Genomic DNA, 18,546 nt, shown 5'->3' with positions numbered 1-18,546 from the left:
CAGACAAGCCTGGGAGGAAGAGGTGAGAAAGCATGGGCTGCTCGTCCTGGCAGGGACATCTGAGAGCAAGTTCAATACCTTCACTTTACAGAGGAGGACACTGAGGCCCAGAGGAGGGCGGTGGAGCCATGTTCAGACCCGCGCCTCCTGCCTGCCGCCCACAGTTCCTCTTAAATCCCATGCACCCAGTTGCCTGTTGTCTGGATCATACTTTGGTTGTCTTTCTTTGAATCTGAGTGAATAATGAATACATTCTTATTCTAACAAATGCCAGAAAAAGAAATTCCCTCCTCTTGAGTTGTGCTCTGGAGAGAAAAATCCTTATTGAAAGGAATAAAAATAACTCCTATTTGCTGGGTGTGAAATGCTTTGCATATATTATCTCATCCAATTCTCATCCAAACTACTATTCCCTTTCGACCAATGACACCGAGACTTAGAAAATTGCCCAAGTCCCTTCTCTTGCAAGGATGGATGGAGACTCGCTTCTCCATCTGTCTGATCTAAACTTTGTGTATGAACCAGTTCTCAACAGCACCAGAGAAAAAACGTTCCTGTCTTGTGTTACATTTCTTTCTTCTCTTTAGGAGGGGGGTGAAGTAGCATATAGAGTCAAGGGAGCAGTGTAATAAGGTAGAAGAAAGCCCTGGGCTGGGAGTGGAAGACACAAGTTCAAGTTTGGCTTCACCACAGACTTGCTGTGTGATTTGTGAGTATCCTTAGGGAGACTTTTGAAATCCCTTCCAGCCCTAAAACACTGGATGACTGTTCTTCCTTAGAACAGTTCCTAGAATTAAGACACTTGAACTGTGGTATGGCTTGAGATGGGTACATATAGATAGATGGCAGATAGATATGTAGGTAGATAGATAGATGTTGTCCCGTCTCTCAGTCGTGTCTGACTCTGTGACCCCATGGGCTGCAGCAAGCCAGGTTTCCCTGTCCTTCACTCAAACTCATGTTCATCGAGTCGGTGATGCCATCCATCCACCTCATCTTCTGTCACCCCCTTCTCCTCCTGCCCTCAATCTTCCCTGCATCAGGGTCTTTTTCAGTGAGTCGGCTCTTTGCTTCAGGTGGTTAAAGTACTGGAGCTTCAGCTTCAGCATCAGCCCTTCCAAGGAGTATCCAGGGTTGATTTCCTTTAGGATTGACTGGTGTGATCTCCTTGCAGTCCAAGGGGCTCTCAGATAGACAGCAAGGAGCTGGATAAATAGACACACACACATGAACATGTGGTGTACCCACCGAATCCTCATGTTTGCTATCCGGAGGCAATGTGTACACTCCTGGCCATTCTCTTGCCCAAACTGCATTTTCCCTTTGTTCTTCTAGATAGCTTCCCTCATGATTGAGATCATGAAAGTGATTCCTGACAGCCATTTTAAGTCTTCCAATTGTGGAGTCTAGGCATGAGATTTTGAGGGGTAAAATTCCTCAGCTCTTAGGAACTGCTTCAGTTAGAGTGACCATGTAGTTTATTGTCTCAACCAGGACATTTTTGAGAGTGAAAGTGGAAACTATTAATACCAATTAACTATCAACTATTAAATATAATTAATAATTATTGAGTTAATAATTATATTAACATAGCTACTAATTAACTATTATTTATTAGTAATTAATTTAGGGACAACAGGTGTAAACTGGAACTGTTCAAAGCAAATCAGGGCATAGGGTCACCCCAACTATGAGGACTTCCTCCTGCAACCTGCATACAGTATGAAAAGGAAATGACTGAAACAAATACAAATGGGGGAGTGGATGGGATGCACTGGGAGAGTGGGATTGACAAATAAATACTACTATGAATAAAACAGATTCATGCTGATATATGGCAAAAGCCATCACAATATTGTACAGTAATTATCCTGCAATTAAAATAAATTAATTAATTAAAAAAAACAGATAACTAATGGAACCTACTGCATAGCTCAGGGAACTCTACTCAGTGCTCTGTGGTGATCTAAATGAGAAGGAAATTCAAAACAGAGGGGATATATGTGTATGTATAGCTGATTCACTTTGCTGTATAGCAGAAACGAACACAACATTGTAAACCAACTATATGCCAATAAAAATTAATTTAAAATATAAAACAAATTCAAACATAAGTGAACTGTATACCTGATTCTGCCTTCTAGGGTAAGTATGATATAATTCGTCTTAGAGAGAAACTTGGCCATAAGTATGACCTTATTAAAAGGTAGACTGTAATTTCTGAGCTTTTGCCATTTCTGCCTCCTCTTTTTTTTTTTTTGAGCTGCTAAGGAAAAGAGCTTTGGAGTAGGCGGTGATTTGTTTTGCAGCCTGTGTTAATGAGCTTTTGAAAATGCAAATATAAGTTGGAAAAGGAAACCTAGAACTCAGTCATTCTGCCTAATGAGGAAAAGAGTGAGTTTCTAAGGTGGCCCGGGACAGGTGGGGGAGGGCACTGCAGGACCCCCACAACCAGGTAGAGGGAAGGAGGGCTTGAGAAGAAAAACCAGTCTCTCCAGTTGATGTCTGTGCTGATCTGTGATGCACACTCTGCAACACCCCACCTTGGCCCATCTCCTTCCCACTCTGCCAGAAGAAGCCCTAGCCTCTGAACCTTTGGGGAAAAACAAGGCCACGGGTCTGTTTTCTTCATTTGGGCTCAGGAGGGAAGGAGAGATGAGAGCAGCTCATGAATCAAGAAATGAGTAAGGGACTTCCCTGGTGGTCCAGTGGTTAAGAATCTGCCTGCCAGTGCATGAGCCACGAGTTTGATTCCTTATTCAGGGAGATCCCACTTCCCCTGGCTTCTCCACAGTTTTCATCTCCATGGAGATGCCCCCTTGCAGCACTGCCCTGATAGAAGCCCCTGAGAGTGGCCTTCCAGCCCCACCCACAGCACTTTCCGTGCTCTGACCAGCCCCCACTCCATGTGAGCCTGCTTCCCACACGAGGCTTAGAGGGGGTGAGCAACTTGCCCAAGGTCCATAGCTCAACACCTGTGAACCAAGCCCTTCTAGGCTATGCCCCCAAACCCATGCTGTCCCCTTTATACTGATGAGTGGCCCTGCTAGGAGAATGTACTATAATGTACTAGGAAGTGGTGGGCATGGTGTAAACCAGAGTAAAGCCCAGCTTGGGGCAGGGGTGCTATGACTTTGCCCCAGTCCATAGTGGCCAGGCAGGAATGTGGGTCTAGTGTTGCCAATTCAGCCTACTTCTCAAAGGAAGCCAAGAATCCAAGATTTTATGTGAAATCTCTCCATTTTCAAGTGATGAAAACTCATTCAAATGTTTCTTTAAACACTTAAGCCAAAAAAAACACATCTGGCCACTGGGTTCAGTTTGCTGGGTGCCATTTTGTGACATCCGGTTTAAAAGTTCACAGAGGATGCGAGTTTGGTCCATTGAAAGAAAGTTCCATTTCATGAAAAATTATCAAATGTTTCTCTAAACATGATACAAGCCAAACAAAACACAAACTGGATTCAGCATGCAGGTGCCATTTTGTAACATCCAGCTTTAAAATTATGGAGGATGTAAGCTGAGTTCACTTAAAGAAGGATCAACTGAGTGTAAAAATTATCTGTGCAAATCAAGACAAGCCACACACACACACACACACACACCAACTTACTGATGAAGTCATTTCCCCCAGTGCTTATTGCTCTGAAGACACTTGGTTCAACAGAAGAAAAAGGGAAAGGGCCCACTCCTGCCACCGCTGCAAGCCCATCAGGCAGGCTTGGCATGACCCCTGCCTCATTTGCAGGTAAACAGATTCATCATGATGCACAGTCATGGAATGATCCTTGGGCAAACCAAGGAGCAGAAGAGCTAGACTCCCCGTGACCATTGAGTGCTCACCCATCTCTGTAGCTTGGTGCCCTTTAGCAAGGATACACCCTTATTTTCTCCTTTTTTGGTGGGTTACCTCTTCTCAATTGATATTGTTCTCAAATCTGAGCCAAGGATGGTTCCACCCCCAATGGCCCTGGACCAAGTGACTAGATCTAAAACATCCAACCATTGCTAATGATCCCTGGGCCCAGCAGTAAGCAGATTGGCATCAGGGAGGGAAATGAAAGAAATGAAGGGGCTCTGGATCCCTTGCTGCCCTGGGAAGGAAGTGCTTACCAACAAGCCATTGGAGCCGTGGACAGTGACACAGCGGGAGAATGTGTGATGGATGGAGAGATCCTTGACATACGTGGGCGGGTCGTAGCCCCCCTTTTCATCCACGTCGCCTGCCAGGTGGAAGTGGATTGGGTACTGACCAATCAGCTGCTGGCCCATGTGCTTCAGCTCCACGCCCTCCAGGTGTGCGGCCTTGAATCCCAGTGCAAACTGGGAGAGCAGAGCCCAGAGTCAGAAGGGGACCATGGGGTTGTTCCCTGATCCCCCTCGCTGGTGCCCACATTTCAGAAATGCACATACACATGTTGTCCTCAGAATGTTTCACTGAGCCCCACCTCAGGGACTCAGTAAATCAAAGACATTCTCTGCAAATGGGTTGAGATGCCTGACTCTTCCTACCTCACTGGAGACAGGGTGCTGCTGATAATATAGTGATGTGCAGGGCAACGGATTGTGTGGGATCAAGAGGTCCAGCGGGAATGTGCAGTGGCTGAGGTTTGCCTCAACCTTCTTTTCCTGCCTCCTAAGCTACCGAGCATTATGAGAAAAGGGTAACCCTGAGATAACCTGGGGGACGCTAGCAAGAAGTGTGCCCTAGGACAGTTAGGGAGTCCAAGAGAGGATGGACCCTGGGGCAGTAAGAGCCCAGGTTGTGGTCCACCGTCTGAGGCCCTCTCCTGGCTGGGGGAAGGGGAAGCTGAGCTTCAGGTCTTCATCAGCCCTTGACTCTAGTAGTGTGTGTATGAGTTGTAGGGTGTTCCACACTCTTATGTCATAGTACACTCAGAGCCATTCCTACGCATTTCAAAGGACCCACTTGATCGCAATGAATGTCTATACTCCAGGAACTCACCATGAAAGCACAGTTCAAAAACAACTCCTGCCCCAGGTTGAGCTCTGCTAACTTCTACTAGGGAAGGATGACTTCAGGACATGCTAACCATTCCTTCCAAAAACAGGTGCCCATTGAAATGCCGAGTCTAGCAGTGGCTGCCCTGGAGAGCTGTGTTAACAATGATTCTGGGTCTAGTTTGGGCAAAGTGGGAAGGAGTGCTCTGGTCACTCAGGGATTTACTCTCAAGATGGGAAACAGGATTGTAGCAGCCTGAGTGACATAAACCTGCTATTTTTGCTTTAATCTCTCTAATGATTTTGTACTACCACCCCTGCCCCCTCTCCTCCCCAGACACTGATTGGAAATATGTAGAAGTGGTATTGGAGGTTGCAGTGACTGGGATGACTGCTTGAATTTAATGAGCAGGGGCCAGAGATGCTAGAAATCTTATTATATAGACCCCTGTGACAAAAAAAAATTGTCTTACCTATGCCAGCAGGGACCCCATGATGAACTGTTTCGCTCAATTATTCCTTTCTGTTAGATTACTAAAAAAAAGTCTTATCCTTAGAGCATATGATTTTAGCTTCAAAAGAATTATCTTTACAAAACTCCAGGGTATACTGTTATTCCACCAGTTTTAACCTCAGGTCACTGGAAGCAATGGCTTCATGAAGAAGGCTGGCGTGTCTTAGGATATTCAATATGCCAGGTATAGGCACTTTAATAGAGAGATGCTAAAGAAATTCCCCTATGAGCTGAATGGTAGGAAAACATGAGCTCCAGTGAATTGATACCATTTTTCTTTGTTGCGCAATGAGAACCCCTGTAGCTCATTATCTCTGCCTTGGTCTTGAGTCTCTACTGGGAAACTCACAGGTAAATGTGAAGCTAGAACTTCTAGTTCTCCCTTGCTTATCACCTTCTCTATATTTTAGCAGTGTGCGTGTGTGCTAAGTCGCTTCAGTCGTGTCCAACTCTTTGCGGCTCCTCTGTCCATGGGATTACCCAGGCAAGACTACTGGAGTAGGTTGCCATATCCTCCTCTAGGGGATCTTCCCAGCCTAGGGATTGAACCTGAGTCTCTTATGTCTCCTGCATTGGCAGGCAGGTTCTTTACCACTAGCACCACCTGGGAAGGATCTATCATAAATGTGACTTTGTGTGACTTAAATGCCCTTTCTTTTATAAAGTCCTCAGGGTTAACTAATGAAGAAAGGGAATGAAAGCCATAATTGAAAATTGAAAACCATGAAAGCAGGAAGCACAGTGTGATGGGTGCCACATGCCTGGGGAGCAGGAGATGTTCCTCGTCATCTCTCTCATTCCCAAGTACTGACAGATGTAATTGCACACCGAGGATAATACACAAGACTCCTCCAGCTTCCAGAGAGTACCCCTCTCTTGATCCTACCCCTTGCCTCCCAATCCCTTCCCTACTAAGCACCCCTACCCCCGGATGTCATCATGCAAATCCTCCTGGTTGGGTTGACAGACTCTGCCAGGTAGATTCGTCATACCTTGATGTGGCCCCCAAAAGTGTCGAAGTCAAAGAAGTTGCAGAGGTGGTTGCTGTAGGGGTAGCACTCGGCCTCCATCTCCCCCATCACCACGATGTTCCGACTCAGGAGTCCCACCTCGGCACGCATGTCCACACCGTCAATCTCCTCCCCGATGTGCAGGTACATCGGCTTGCCTAGGGCAGAAGAAGGGAAGCAGGGAGCATCAGAGGTGCTGCCTGAATCCACTGTGCCCACCAGGTGCTTCCACTGCTTCTGTGGTACCTGGGGTTGTCCACGACCCTGAGCCCCGTTTTATGGAAGAATGAAGCCCAGGGAGATGAAATTACTTGCCTGGATGAAGAGCCAGACATAAATGCTCACATCTGAAGCCCATGGCAGACATGGCTATTTGTCCCCTAATTCCTACCCTCTTTCTGCTTATCAGTACTAGAAACTTCTATTTTAGCTGATGCAAGACTCCCCGGGACAACCATACTCCCTAGCCTCCCTGCAGGTCAGCGTGGTCAGAGGCAATGCGTGCACCCTGCAGGTGGCTCCCGCTCTCCCCTGGGGCTGAGATGTGGGCACTGGTGGTGGGCCATCCTTGCCTATGTGAGAATATACCCTGGAGATGGCACAGCAACCAGAAGGAAGAAACCTGGGCTCTGGATGATCCCACAGAACTCATGCCCTAGACTGCCTACCAGTTGGGTTTCTTACAGACACAAGACAAACCCCCTCTTCAAAGCCACTGTGATAAAGGGAAGCCTAGCATGCTGCAGTCTGTGGGGTTGCAAAGAGTCGGACTTGACCGAGAGACTGAACAACAAAAACAACAGGCTGCCTTTAAATTTAGCTCGCCCCTGAGACTGCTGACCTGGCTCCTAGGTGCTGTCTTTTTCTTCTGAGGATGTAATTATAGACCGCAACAGTCTCTGGTGCTGATTTGCAGCCCGAACCATACCACGGACACTGCTTGGCTTTCACTGTGACCTTGACGAGAGCAGCAGGGCACAGAGCTCTGCCCCTCGATTCCACTGGTGCCCACATGCAAAGGCTGTGGTTGTACTGAGCCCCGAGTTGCACCCACTGACAGTAACCTCACCCTGCCCTCTCATCCACGGGGAGGGCTGGCTCCTCTGTCCAGTCCTTTACCTAGCTAACATCCCGTGGGTGGGTCTGCACTTTTTCAAAGGATGTTTATTGCCTTGGATTTCTGCAGACTCAGGGAGGCGGTGGTTTCTTTGAAGCATCTCAGTTCAAGATGCGAGACCAGTGCCTGGCAAAGCTGAGAAAATATTCCCTTTGGAATTGGTATTTGTCTCCTCTGGCTACAGAAACAACTGACCACAAATTTAGTGGTTTAAGACAACAGAAATTTCTTATTCTTTTTTGGTCATGCCATGTGGCATGTGAGATCTTAGTCCCCCAACCAGGGATGAAACTCATGTCCGCTGCACTGGAAGCATGGAGTCCTAACCACTGGAGCTTCAGGGAAATCCAAAGACAACAGAAATGTCTGACAGTCCTGGAGTTCAGAAGTTCAAAATCCATTCCACCAGGTTACAGTCAGAAGTCGACAGTGCCGGTTCTGTTGGGAGGCTCCAGGGAGAGTCCGCTCCTGGCCTTTTGCAGATCCAGTCAGTGGTCAATGTTCCTGGGTTGCTGTTCAGTCGCTCAGTCGTGTCTGATTCTTTGTGACCCCCTGGACTGCAACACGCCAGGCTTCCCTGCCCTTCACTATCTCCTGGAGTTTGCTCAAGCTCATGTCCATTGAGTCAGTGATGTCATTCAATCATCTCATCCTCATCCACTTCTTCTGCCTTCAATCTTTCCCTCTGACTCTGACATTCCTATATCTCTCTTTTAAGGGCCATTTTGGGCTTCCCTGGTGGCTCGGTGGTAAAGAATCCACCTCCAATGCAAGAGATGTGGGTTCAGGCTCTGGCCTGGGGAAGATACCACATGCTGTGGACCAACTAAGCCCGTGTTTCACACCTACTGAGCCTGTGCTCTAGAGGCGCTGCTGCTGCCAAGTCACTTCAGTCGTGTCCGACTCCGTGTGACCCCATAGACGGCAGCCCACCAGGCTCCCCCGTCCCTGGGATTCTCCGGGCAAGAACACTGGAGTGGGTTGCCATTTCCTTCTCCAATGCATGAAAGTGAAAAGTGAAAGTGAAGCCGCTCAGTCGTGTCTGACCCTCCGCGACCCCATGGATTGCAGCCTGCCAGGTTCCTCTGTCCATGGGATTCTCTAGGCAGGAGTACTGGAGTGGGGTGCCATTGTCTTCTCAGAGGCGGAAGAACCGCAACTACTGAGCCCAAGTGCTGTAGCTACTGAAGCCCACACACCCGAGGACCCATGCTCCGCGACAAAAGAAGCCACTGCAATAAGAAGCTTCTGCATTGCAACTGCGACTAGAGAGTTGCCCTGCTCACCACAACTAGAGAAAAGCTCATGCAGCAATGAAGACCCAGCACAGCCAAAATAAATAAATACTTTAAGGACCCTTTTGATTTCACCGAGCCCACCCAGATAATCCAGGCTCACCTCCCATCTCATGAGCCTTAACTTAAGGACATCAACCAAGTCCCTTTTGCCACCAAGGTAATATTCGCACACAGCTCCAAGGAGCACAGCAGCCTGCCCAGCCGCCAGCAGGATGGACAGAGTAAAACCCAGACTCTTGTGGGCTTATCCACCATCACTCCCTCACGGCCCTTTCTGCTCCAGCCAGATCTCACCACCCATCCTACCCACAACGAGCCTCTGCTTTTTACATCTTAGAGATTTTACCTAAGCTTCTCTCTCTGGTTAGGACAGCCTCCTCCCTTTGTCCATGGAGCAAATCACTTTGTTCCTCAAGATCTAGCTCCTTTTCAGTGAAGTCTTCCCCGACCATCCTCAACGTCAGCCTTCACATCTTGGGGTCCCCACAGTGCTTGGCAGAGCCAAGAAACCAGGCCATGCATCCCCAGGTTTCCAACCACCCCTCAGAGTGTATGCATTTCAGAGTTCAGGGGGCTCCTCTCAATTTGTCAGCATCCATTTTAAAATATGGTGTGTCCAGGGACTTCCCTGTGGTCCAGTGGTTAAGACTCTGTGCTTCCAATACAGGGGGAGCGGGTTAGAGTCAGGGAACTAAGATCCCACATCTTGAGTGACGTGGCCAAAAAAGAAATGATGTGGAGACAGTATGGGAACCAGAGGTTTCTGTTCCTGGGGGTGGCCAGAGGGCCCTCCTCAGGAATTCAGTCTCAACACAACTGGAGGGGAGAGACAGTGGATGAGGAGGACTGTGGCTCTGGAGCCAGGCTGTCCGGGTCAGAATCTGACTCAGATCATTGCTGTGGATCCCTGAGCACGTCATTTAAGCTTCCTGAACCTCAGACTCTATCTATACAATGGAGACAATCATAGCACACATCTCCAAACGTAGAGATAGTAGTGAAATGAATTAATCCAGGGAATGTGCCCGGAACAGCCCTGGGCACATGGTAGGGGGCTAGTGCTCCCACCATTGGCTTCACGCTTATGATGGGAGTTCATAGAAAGTAGGTTTGACAGCTTTCTCGGTTCCGTGGGCTGGGGTGGAGGAGTGGAGGAGGGAAAGAAGCCAGGGGTAGGGGGAACTTCCAGGTGGATAGAGGCACTCTGATGGTTAGAGTCCTGGGAGCAGAGGTGGGAAGACAGACTGAGAGCTGGGAGAACTCTCCAGTCCCACCGCCTCCTCCCCCGCCTGCAGTGGGGCTTCCCTATCAGGGCTCTGACAGACCTCATGGCTGCTTTATCTGCCCTGCCGCTGTGTTCACAGGCCACTCCCAGGCCACGATGCCAGGGAAGCTGTGCACTCTGCTTTCTCAGCATCCTGTCCTGTCTGCAGAATTCTCCCAGCTGGCCTCCACCCACCCTCCCTTCCTTCTCTAAGCTCTGATACAGGAAGGCCAAAGGTAGGGGGTATTGAGAGCGGGGGTGGAGCGGTTGGGCTGGGGTGTGGGGTAAAGCAGGCAGGCATGGCCAAGCTGGATTTGTCTCAAATAATCCAGAAGGGCTGTGAGCACAGACGAGGGGTGGGAAAGGCGTGGGGTGCAGAGGGACCCACACAGGAACAAAACTCTGACCTTTCTGAGTGCTCACCCTACGGCTGGTTCTACAATGCCCCCTCTCTGCAGCGCAGTTATGGCACAGGACACTCTGGGCTCAAGAGAAAAACGAACATCGAGGATCTTCCACCCTGTGCATGTGGTTCCCGACCTAGCATGATCCAGGGATTCTGGGGGAGGGGGCAGTGGGGCCTGCCCTTCTCAGACCATGGGGACAAGCCCAGAGGGACTTGGGCTGGAGGGTCCCGGAGAGGCAGATTTCAGCTATAGAGTGCCCTAGATTCTGCCTCCTGTCTAGTCATCTTTGAGTGAAGATGCTGAGAGAACACACAGCCTTTGAACTTGAGAGCTCTGACTCTGAATCTTGGCTCATATCCTCCAAGAAGACTTGCTGGGTCTACAACAGCAGCAATCCCCAGAAAGTTCTGAGATGAAGGGCATGCTCTACTCCGTGTCAGCTACTGGCCCCAGGTGGTCACTGAACTCTTAAAATCTGGCTAGTATGACTGAGGAATGGAATTTCCTTTTTAAAATTAATTTTAATTACATTTATATAGCCATAAATGGTTGGTGGCTACCATAGTGGAAAGCATTAGTCTAGACATTTAATTTCCATGAAGAAATGAAGAAGATGTTTCTTCATCTGGGTCATGGAGAAAACAGTAGCCTTCACCTTTTTATGCTATCATCGAGAGTGAGAAAGATGGTTCATGTAAAGTGTTTAGCATATTGTAGGAAACTCAAAAAATGTTAATACTAATTAACAGTAGTATTACTTAAAAGTGTGTGTGTGTGTGTGATATTGGGTGGTTACAAGCAAAGTGGGAAGTGGAGAATGAAAACAGGGTAGAAAATTGAAGACATTTTCCATTGCCATGTCAGGAGGTGTTGAGAATCACACTGTGGTTGGCAAAACTTGGAAATTTTTTTTTTTAGATGATTCACACGTTTTCATGACTTTGTTATCCCCATCTGTTTCCCATCAGAAAAGCCTTAAAATGCAAAAAGTCTGTTTACTGGAATTTGGGGGCAGTGAGGAAAGAGGAGCCAGGAAGGCTGCATCCCACTCTGCAGCCAGCCTGGGGAGGAGGACACTGATTGGTAACCGGGTGGCAGCACCATTTTGGAAAAGAACAAAGCAGCTGGAGTCCCCGCTCCATGTCACCAGGGGATGGACAGCCAGAGAATGGGCTTGGAACCAAAGAGGAGAAATGAGGGCCTCCCCAGGACAGACGGACAGACACATACACACACCTTACCTGGGACTTTTCTCACTGGGGGTGCTGTTTTCACAAAAGCCCTAAAGCTTCTGAATAAGATGGTCCCACCCTTGCTTAAGGGGCCACGGGGGAGGCTGGGCTGTGGGACTTGGAGATACAGACATGGGCAGTCATGAACCAAAGGAGCTTGGAGGGTCCTGACGTGGGGGTACACTCCTCTCTACTCCCTCTTTCCTCCTTGGTCCTCCCAGGACCCGAAGCAGCCCCATCTCACACTCTGTCCAGCCTGAACAGTCTTCAAGAAGCCGCTAGAACCACTGGTCAAACATTGCCACCTGGAGCCACGCTCGATCATTTACCCCTGAACCATGCTGTGGGGCAAGGCAGAAGTGCCCTCATATCACACGGTTCCCTTTCTCAAGGTCACTCATGGCACTACCTGCTGTCCTGTTAGGTCTTGTTCATGTTGAAATCTCCCTCCAGGCCTAGAGGTGCCCAGCACTGAGGTGCAGATGGGGGCTGGTGTGAACAGGCCAGGGCCTCTTCCAGGGGTGCTCCTTCTTCTCCCTCCCTGAAGGCTGGGCCTCAAAGGCAAGCTTTCAGCCCCCTAGAAGCCACAAATGCAGCCCCAGAATCAGGGTCACCTCACAGAGGGCAGTGACAAAGCTCACACGTCTGAATGCCACTCCTGCCAAGCCCCAGAGGACACCTGGCATTCCAGAAGGCCTGTCTGCCTCTACTGTCCTTGGGAGACACACGTCACCAAGGGAGGACCCAAGGGTCTGGCACTCACTAGGAACTGCTTCCCTTGGTGCCATCCTGTAAGTGGGGAGCAAGGAAGTCTAAAAAGCCATTGCACTTAGAAGAAAGCCCCCAGATTCTTTCTCAAGCACACTTCCACTAGCCAAAAAGACGGTGTCAAATTTTACTTTTTGTAGTTTTGTTTCTAAGATAATAGATACTTTCAGTATGTTGGTTATATTTTCTCAATCCATAGTATTCTTCTACCCCAGATTCTAATACTTCTCTAGGTACAATGGTCCTGTGGCAGCTGATATATTTAAAAAAATTTTTATTGGGTTATAGTTGATTTACAGTGGTGTGTTAATTTCTGCTGTACAGCAAAGTGAATCAGTTATATATATATACATATATATATACATACATACATACATACATACATGCCCTCTTTTTAAAACTCCTTTCCATATAGGCCATTACAGAGGACTGAGTAGAGTTCCCTGTGCCGTATGCTGCTGCTGCTGCTAAGTCACTTCAGTCGTGTCCGACTCTGTGCGACCCCAGAGATGGCAGCCCACCAGGCTCCCCTGTCCCTGGGATTCTCCAGGCAAGAACACTGGAGTGGGTTGCCATTTCCTTCTCCAATGCATAAAAGTGAAAAGTCAAAGTGAAGTCGCTTAGTCGAGTCCGACTCTTAGCGACCCCATGGACTGCAGCCTACAAGGCTCCTCCGTCCATGGGATTTTCCAGGCAAGAGTACTGGAGTGGGGTGCCATTGCCTTCTCCTTATCAGTCATCTATTTTATACACAATAATATGTATGTGTCAAGCTCAATCTCTCCTGCTCTTTACCCCCTGGTAACCATAAGCTTGTTCTCTACATCAGTGACTCTATTTCTGTTTTGTAGATAAGTTCATTTGTACCTGTTTTTTAGATTCCACATATAGCAGCTGATATTTTTAATGCCTAGTATTGATTTGCCTTTCTCTGCTAATACATCTCAATTTTCCTCTGGGGAGTGACTGTATCCATGCAATGCAGTCTTCGAAGGACAGTTAATGATGGTGTCCTAGCCAGAGGGTAAGCATGTGAGCCATCAACCCAATCAATGCTGTCTCCTGGAAGGTAACTTTCGAGCACCATGTCCCAGGACATGCAAATAGTGATGCCTTAAGGAGGCTGCCCATGCATTCCTGCACCCCAGACCCCTGAAGCTGCCCTATTTCTGGTCTTTGTTTGCAGCATGACTGCCCAGCTTCTATTTAGCTCTCTAAGTTGAATAGTTTCCCAATTAATTTCTATGTTGTTTAAGGTAGTTGAATTGGATTCTGTCGCTTACAACCAACAGCTCTAATCAGTACATGACTCCCCTCCCCAAAGAATAATTGCCCTGGACTATAAACAAGGTCTCTTTTTACATCTTTGTTGTTGTTGTTTAGTCACTAACTTGTGTCCAACTCTTTGTGATCCCATGGACTGTAGCCCACCAGGCTCCTCTGTTCACGGGACTTCCTTGGCAAGAATACTAGATGGGTTGCCATTTTCTCCTCCAGGAGATCTTCCTGACCCAGGAATCAAACCCTCATCTCCTGTATTGGCAGGTGGATTCTTTACCACTGAGCCATTTGGGTAGCACCCTTTTTACCTCTAACCATCTATAATTCCAGTAACCTCACATAACATAAATAACCAGGGCATTTAAGTTAAGATTTAGGAGAAGAAAAAGGAAATGTAAAAGGTAGAGAAAGAAGACATTTACATTTTTGTGGTAAGTTAAATTATTGCTAACAAATATACACTCCCTCCCCTCTGTCTTAATGGGAGAAATAGAGTTCCCCATTCATGTTGAGCTGGACCATGTGATCTATTGGAAGGTAGGTATGAGAGGGTTCAAGTTTGGAGCTCAGGCAGGCCTTAGGAGTCCTCCTGTGATTCTGTTCACTTCCCCGCCATGAACAATAGTATGTCCTTGGGAAGAATGAGAGTCACATGGAACTGACCTGAACCCAACCCTTGGAGCCAAGTTTAGTCTAGAAAAGCTGAACCCTACATAGCATATAGATGCATTAGTAAGAAATAAAAGTTTGCTAGGAAATTTTAAGAAATTTTTGTTGTTGTTGTTATGCAGCATTATCATCGCTATAGCTGACTGCTACAAATTTGTTTTTATTTCAGTCAACTTTAAGCCTAGCAATTTTCAGTTTCATCTAGCCTAGGAAGGGGTAAACAAATGTCCTACCTGCTACTTTGACCTGGTTGGGGGCACAGGTTCTGCAGGGGAGCACCTGGAACTCTTCTGCCTGGTACATGGAGTAATCGGTACTGGCAACAACCAGGGTGTCCCCAGGCTTCCATGACTGTACGTTGTCTTCCAGATGCAGGATGGTGCTGTTCACATTGGTGTCGATGGTGACGGTGAGTTTGGGCCTCACTATAACCCAAAATAGGAGACACTGAGAGTTAAACCTTTGCTCCTGGCAAACTTCCACCTCTTCCCTTACCCTCCCTAAATCAGTAAATGCCAGGTTTGCCTATCCAAAACCCAAATCACCAGGCTCGCCCCGAACCAGTCTTGGTATGGTTTTTGTTTTTTTTTTTTAAGTCATCAAAAAACCCTACCAGAAAAGAGCCATTCATTAGCTCTGGGCAGGGGAATTTTCCACTAACTCCTTAGCTGGAGTTAAATGGGGCTGTCTCTCCACACCCACTTTGCAAAAGATGTAAAACAAATATAGTTTCTCTCAACTATTATTTACAGTAGCTGTCAGTCTCCCCTTCCAAAAAACTCCCATCCCTAATGACTGCCTTCTGGAGATGGCCAAGTGCCCTCGAGAAGAAACCGACCATTTCCAACCCCTGCTAACAAGCACCTCGGGAACTGGGTTTAAAATAATAGCATCCAGAGAGGCCATGGGCTACGTATCTCTGTGGGGGCGGGCTGCAGGAAGGTCAGCTCCGTCCACAGCACCCCAGTTGCCTTGAATAGGCCCTTCCCCTTCCTGAAAGGCGTATGGGCAGGGTGGGGCTCCACTGGCTCCTGCCAACTCCGAGGACCCTCCCACGGTTCCTGTGTCATAGAAGGGCTCTCCATCGAGAACTTGGCAGGAGCACCATGTCACTGAGATGCCCGGAGGTGGCTGACCCCGCCGCCCAAACTCGCAGTGGATAGCTGCCAGCTGGAGGAACCGAGCCACGGAGGCAAGAGTATCCCCAGTAAGGGGCTGCTTACCAGGCTTTCCGCACAGGAACCGCACACGGTAGCTCTGGCAGGCTTGGCCCCGGTCGTAGCACACAAACCTATAATCCTGGCCTCTTTTATAGACAACCTCAGTGGTGAGGTTGACTCCATCCAATGTAGTGGCCTGGGAATGGCACAGAAATTACAAAGTCATTTCTCTTTGTAAAGAAGGAAGGTGATGATTAATGTTACAAACATATACTCGCAAGTCTAAAATCGCTGCTGAGAAACTTATTTACAATGGCCTTTAGACTATTATTCTAACGTTTCCCCTTCTCTATTCTGTTATAAGAAGGGCAGCATGAAGTCACAGGGTGGATAAAAATCTTGCCTGGGGTCCCACCATATTTGGTATCCGAACCAGTGAGTGACTACACTGGGGAACAGTTTACAGAGTGTTTATCACCACCACATGCTTTTTTAAGAGCTGGGCGGGCTGCTTTCTACTCTCCCCCATCCAGAGGTCCACAGTGGCCAACATTTACTGAAGGCTCATTGGATCAACCTGTTGGTGCCCAAATGTGACTCCATATCCTGTGGGGAGCCTTTAAAAATACTCTTGCTGGGACTTCTCTGGTGATCCAGTGGTTAAGAATCCGCCTGCCCATGCAGGGGACATGGGTTTGATCTCTGGTCTGGGAAGATCCTACATGCCTCGGAGCAACTAAGCCTGTGCACCACAACTACTGAGTCTGTGCTCTAGAGGCGGTGAGACGCAACTGCTGAGCCCATGTGCTGCAACTACTGAAGCCTGAGTGCATAGAGCCTGTGCTTGGCAGCAAGAGAAGCCACCAAAATGAGTATGCACACCACAACTAGAGTAGCTCCCACTCACTGCAACTAGAGAAAGCTGATGCAGCAGCGAAGACCCAGTGCAGCCACCAAAAAAAACCCAAAATGCTCACGCTCAGGCCCCATCCTCAGAGTCTCGGATTTGATTGTGTCCAGGGTACAACCTGGACAAGAGAACTTTGAAAGACTGCCCCAGGTGATTCCAATGGGAAGTTAAGTTTGACAACCCTTTTTGTAGTTATGGAGCTCCATACATTTTTTTTCAATTTGTTTTTTATTTTTTGGCCTCACTGTGCACCACATGAAATCTTAGTTCCCTGACGAGGGAATGAACCCTCACCCCCTGCCTTGGAAGTGCAGAATCTTAACCACTGGGGGCCACCAGGGAAGTCCCTGAGTTCCATACATTATTAACATACATTATTGCATTCCCTCTTCCTGGCTCTGAGGTCTATGAGGTTGATGCTGGTTTTAAGGATCTGGAAACATACTCAGAGAGGTTGGGTAACTTGCCCAGCATCACACAGCTGGTAAGAAGCAGGGCCAGAATCTGAATCTGGACCCATCCAGTGATAGAGCGGTGCCTCGCAGCCCCTTGCGCTGCTGTTCTTACTGTCCTGCGTTCAGTGTCTGTCTCCTACCAGGGGGGTGGTGGGCTCTGGAAGGGCCAGGTATTGCTTCTTCCCTGATCTCAGCATCCAATCCAAGGCCAGGCACGAAGCAGAGTCTCAGCTGATGGCAGCTCCAAGGCCAGGTCGAGAATCTTAGGAGTGGGTTCAGAGGAGGGCACAGTCCCTGCCAGCTGGGGCTCACCCCAGGGCCGGGGTGTGTCTGCACCACGACGGTGGCTGTCATCAGAGACTTGCAATTTAGAGCAAGGGCCACAGCTGTTGTCCTTTTTGGCACAAAGACCAAAGGGACCAGGGCTAGGCAAATAGGAAAGCGAAGTATAGTCCATCTAAAAAAGGGGGGCCAGCAGATACTCGTTGTCTGTGGTTTGGGAGGAGAGCTGTGGAAATTTGAGTTTAGCCAGAATAAAAATTCAGGCCTTTCCTGCAGGCAACATGCTCACAGTCCTTATCTGGGGTGGTTCCTGCAGCAGAGAGGCAGGCACTGCCGACTCACCCTTAGAGGAAATCACAAAGGCTCACAGGGATTTAGGTGCAAGTTCAAGGTCACCTGACTGTCAAGCCCACTCCTCTGACTCCCAGATCTTTCCCCCTGAGGCCAGCATGTTTTTCAGTAGGACATCCCTGAATATTGAGAACTGAGCCTAAAAACATCATCCCGGGGAGCTGGACATTTTTTAAGGTACAACATCCAACAAAAATTTCAAGAAAACCTCTATTCAATTTTATTGTTTTTCTTTTTCTCCCTTTTAAATCATAAGAATGACCTCAGTTTTGGACAAGAAGAGTAAAAAGGGCTTTCCCACTGTTCAGTGAACTTGATCTTCACAATGTGATTGTTATTCTTGATAATAATTATAAAATAACTAGCAATGTCATAGGCTTCCCTGGTGGCTCAGTGGTAAAGAATCCACCTGCCAATGCAGGCAGGCGATGCAGGTTTGATCCCTGGTCTGGGAAGATCCCCTAGAGAAGGAAATGGTAACCCACTCCAGTGTTCTTGCCTGGGAAATCCCATGGACAGAGGAGTCTGGCAGGCTACTGTCCTTGGGGTCACAAAAGAGTCAGGCACAAGTTAGTGACTAAACAAGCAATATCATAATAAATAATAATATAAACAATTTTAAAATAATAAAAGAAAATTATGGGCACTCGCTGTAGGTCAGAAGCTTCATGTATTGCTGCATTAAATCCACAAAATAATCCCATGAAGGAACAATTATTATCTCCATTTTGCTTAGGAGGAAATTGAGACACTAAATTAAATCAGCTTGACTGATAGATATGGCCAAGATTGCTAGTGAGGAACCCAGGGTGCAACATTTAAGGCAGCACTCTCTCTCCAGGGTCACGTGAGTGCAGAGTTGGCAC

At 47.9% G+C, this 18,546-nt stretch overlaps 1 protein-coding gene across 1 annotated transcript in view; it reads right to left on the bottom strand.

The window, feature by feature from the left end:
• CEMIP (cell migration inducing hyaluronidase 1) overlaps positions 1–18,546 on the bottom strand; it is a 161,453-nt gene that overhangs the window by 31,597 nt on the left and 111,310 nt on the right. The window contains exons 12-15 of the mRNA XM_055555877.1: positions 15,746–15,878; positions 14,756–14,947; positions 6,469–6,644; positions 4,114–4,323 (exon numbers count right to left, since the gene is read on the bottom strand). Of these exons, the coding sequence (XP_055411852.1) occupies positions 4,114–4,323; positions 6,469–6,644; positions 14,756–14,947; positions 15,746–15,878 (711 nt within the window). The remainder of the gene's footprint in view (positions 1–4,113; positions 4,324–6,468; positions 6,645–14,755; positions 14,948–15,745; positions 15,879–18,546) is intronic.

The sequence above is a fragment of the Bubalus kerabau genome, chromosome 19 (genome assembly GCF_029407905.1).
Source record: "Bubalus kerabau isolate K-KA32 ecotype Philippines breed swamp buffalo chromosome 19, PCC_UOA_SB_1v2, whole genome shotgun sequence".
Classification (NCBI taxonomy): Eukaryota; Metazoa; Chordata; class Mammalia; order Artiodactyla; family Bovidae; genus Bubalus; species Bubalus kerabau.
The sequence above is the reverse complement of the archived record's forward strand: the minus strand, read 5'-3'. Positions and strand labels throughout refer to the sequence as shown.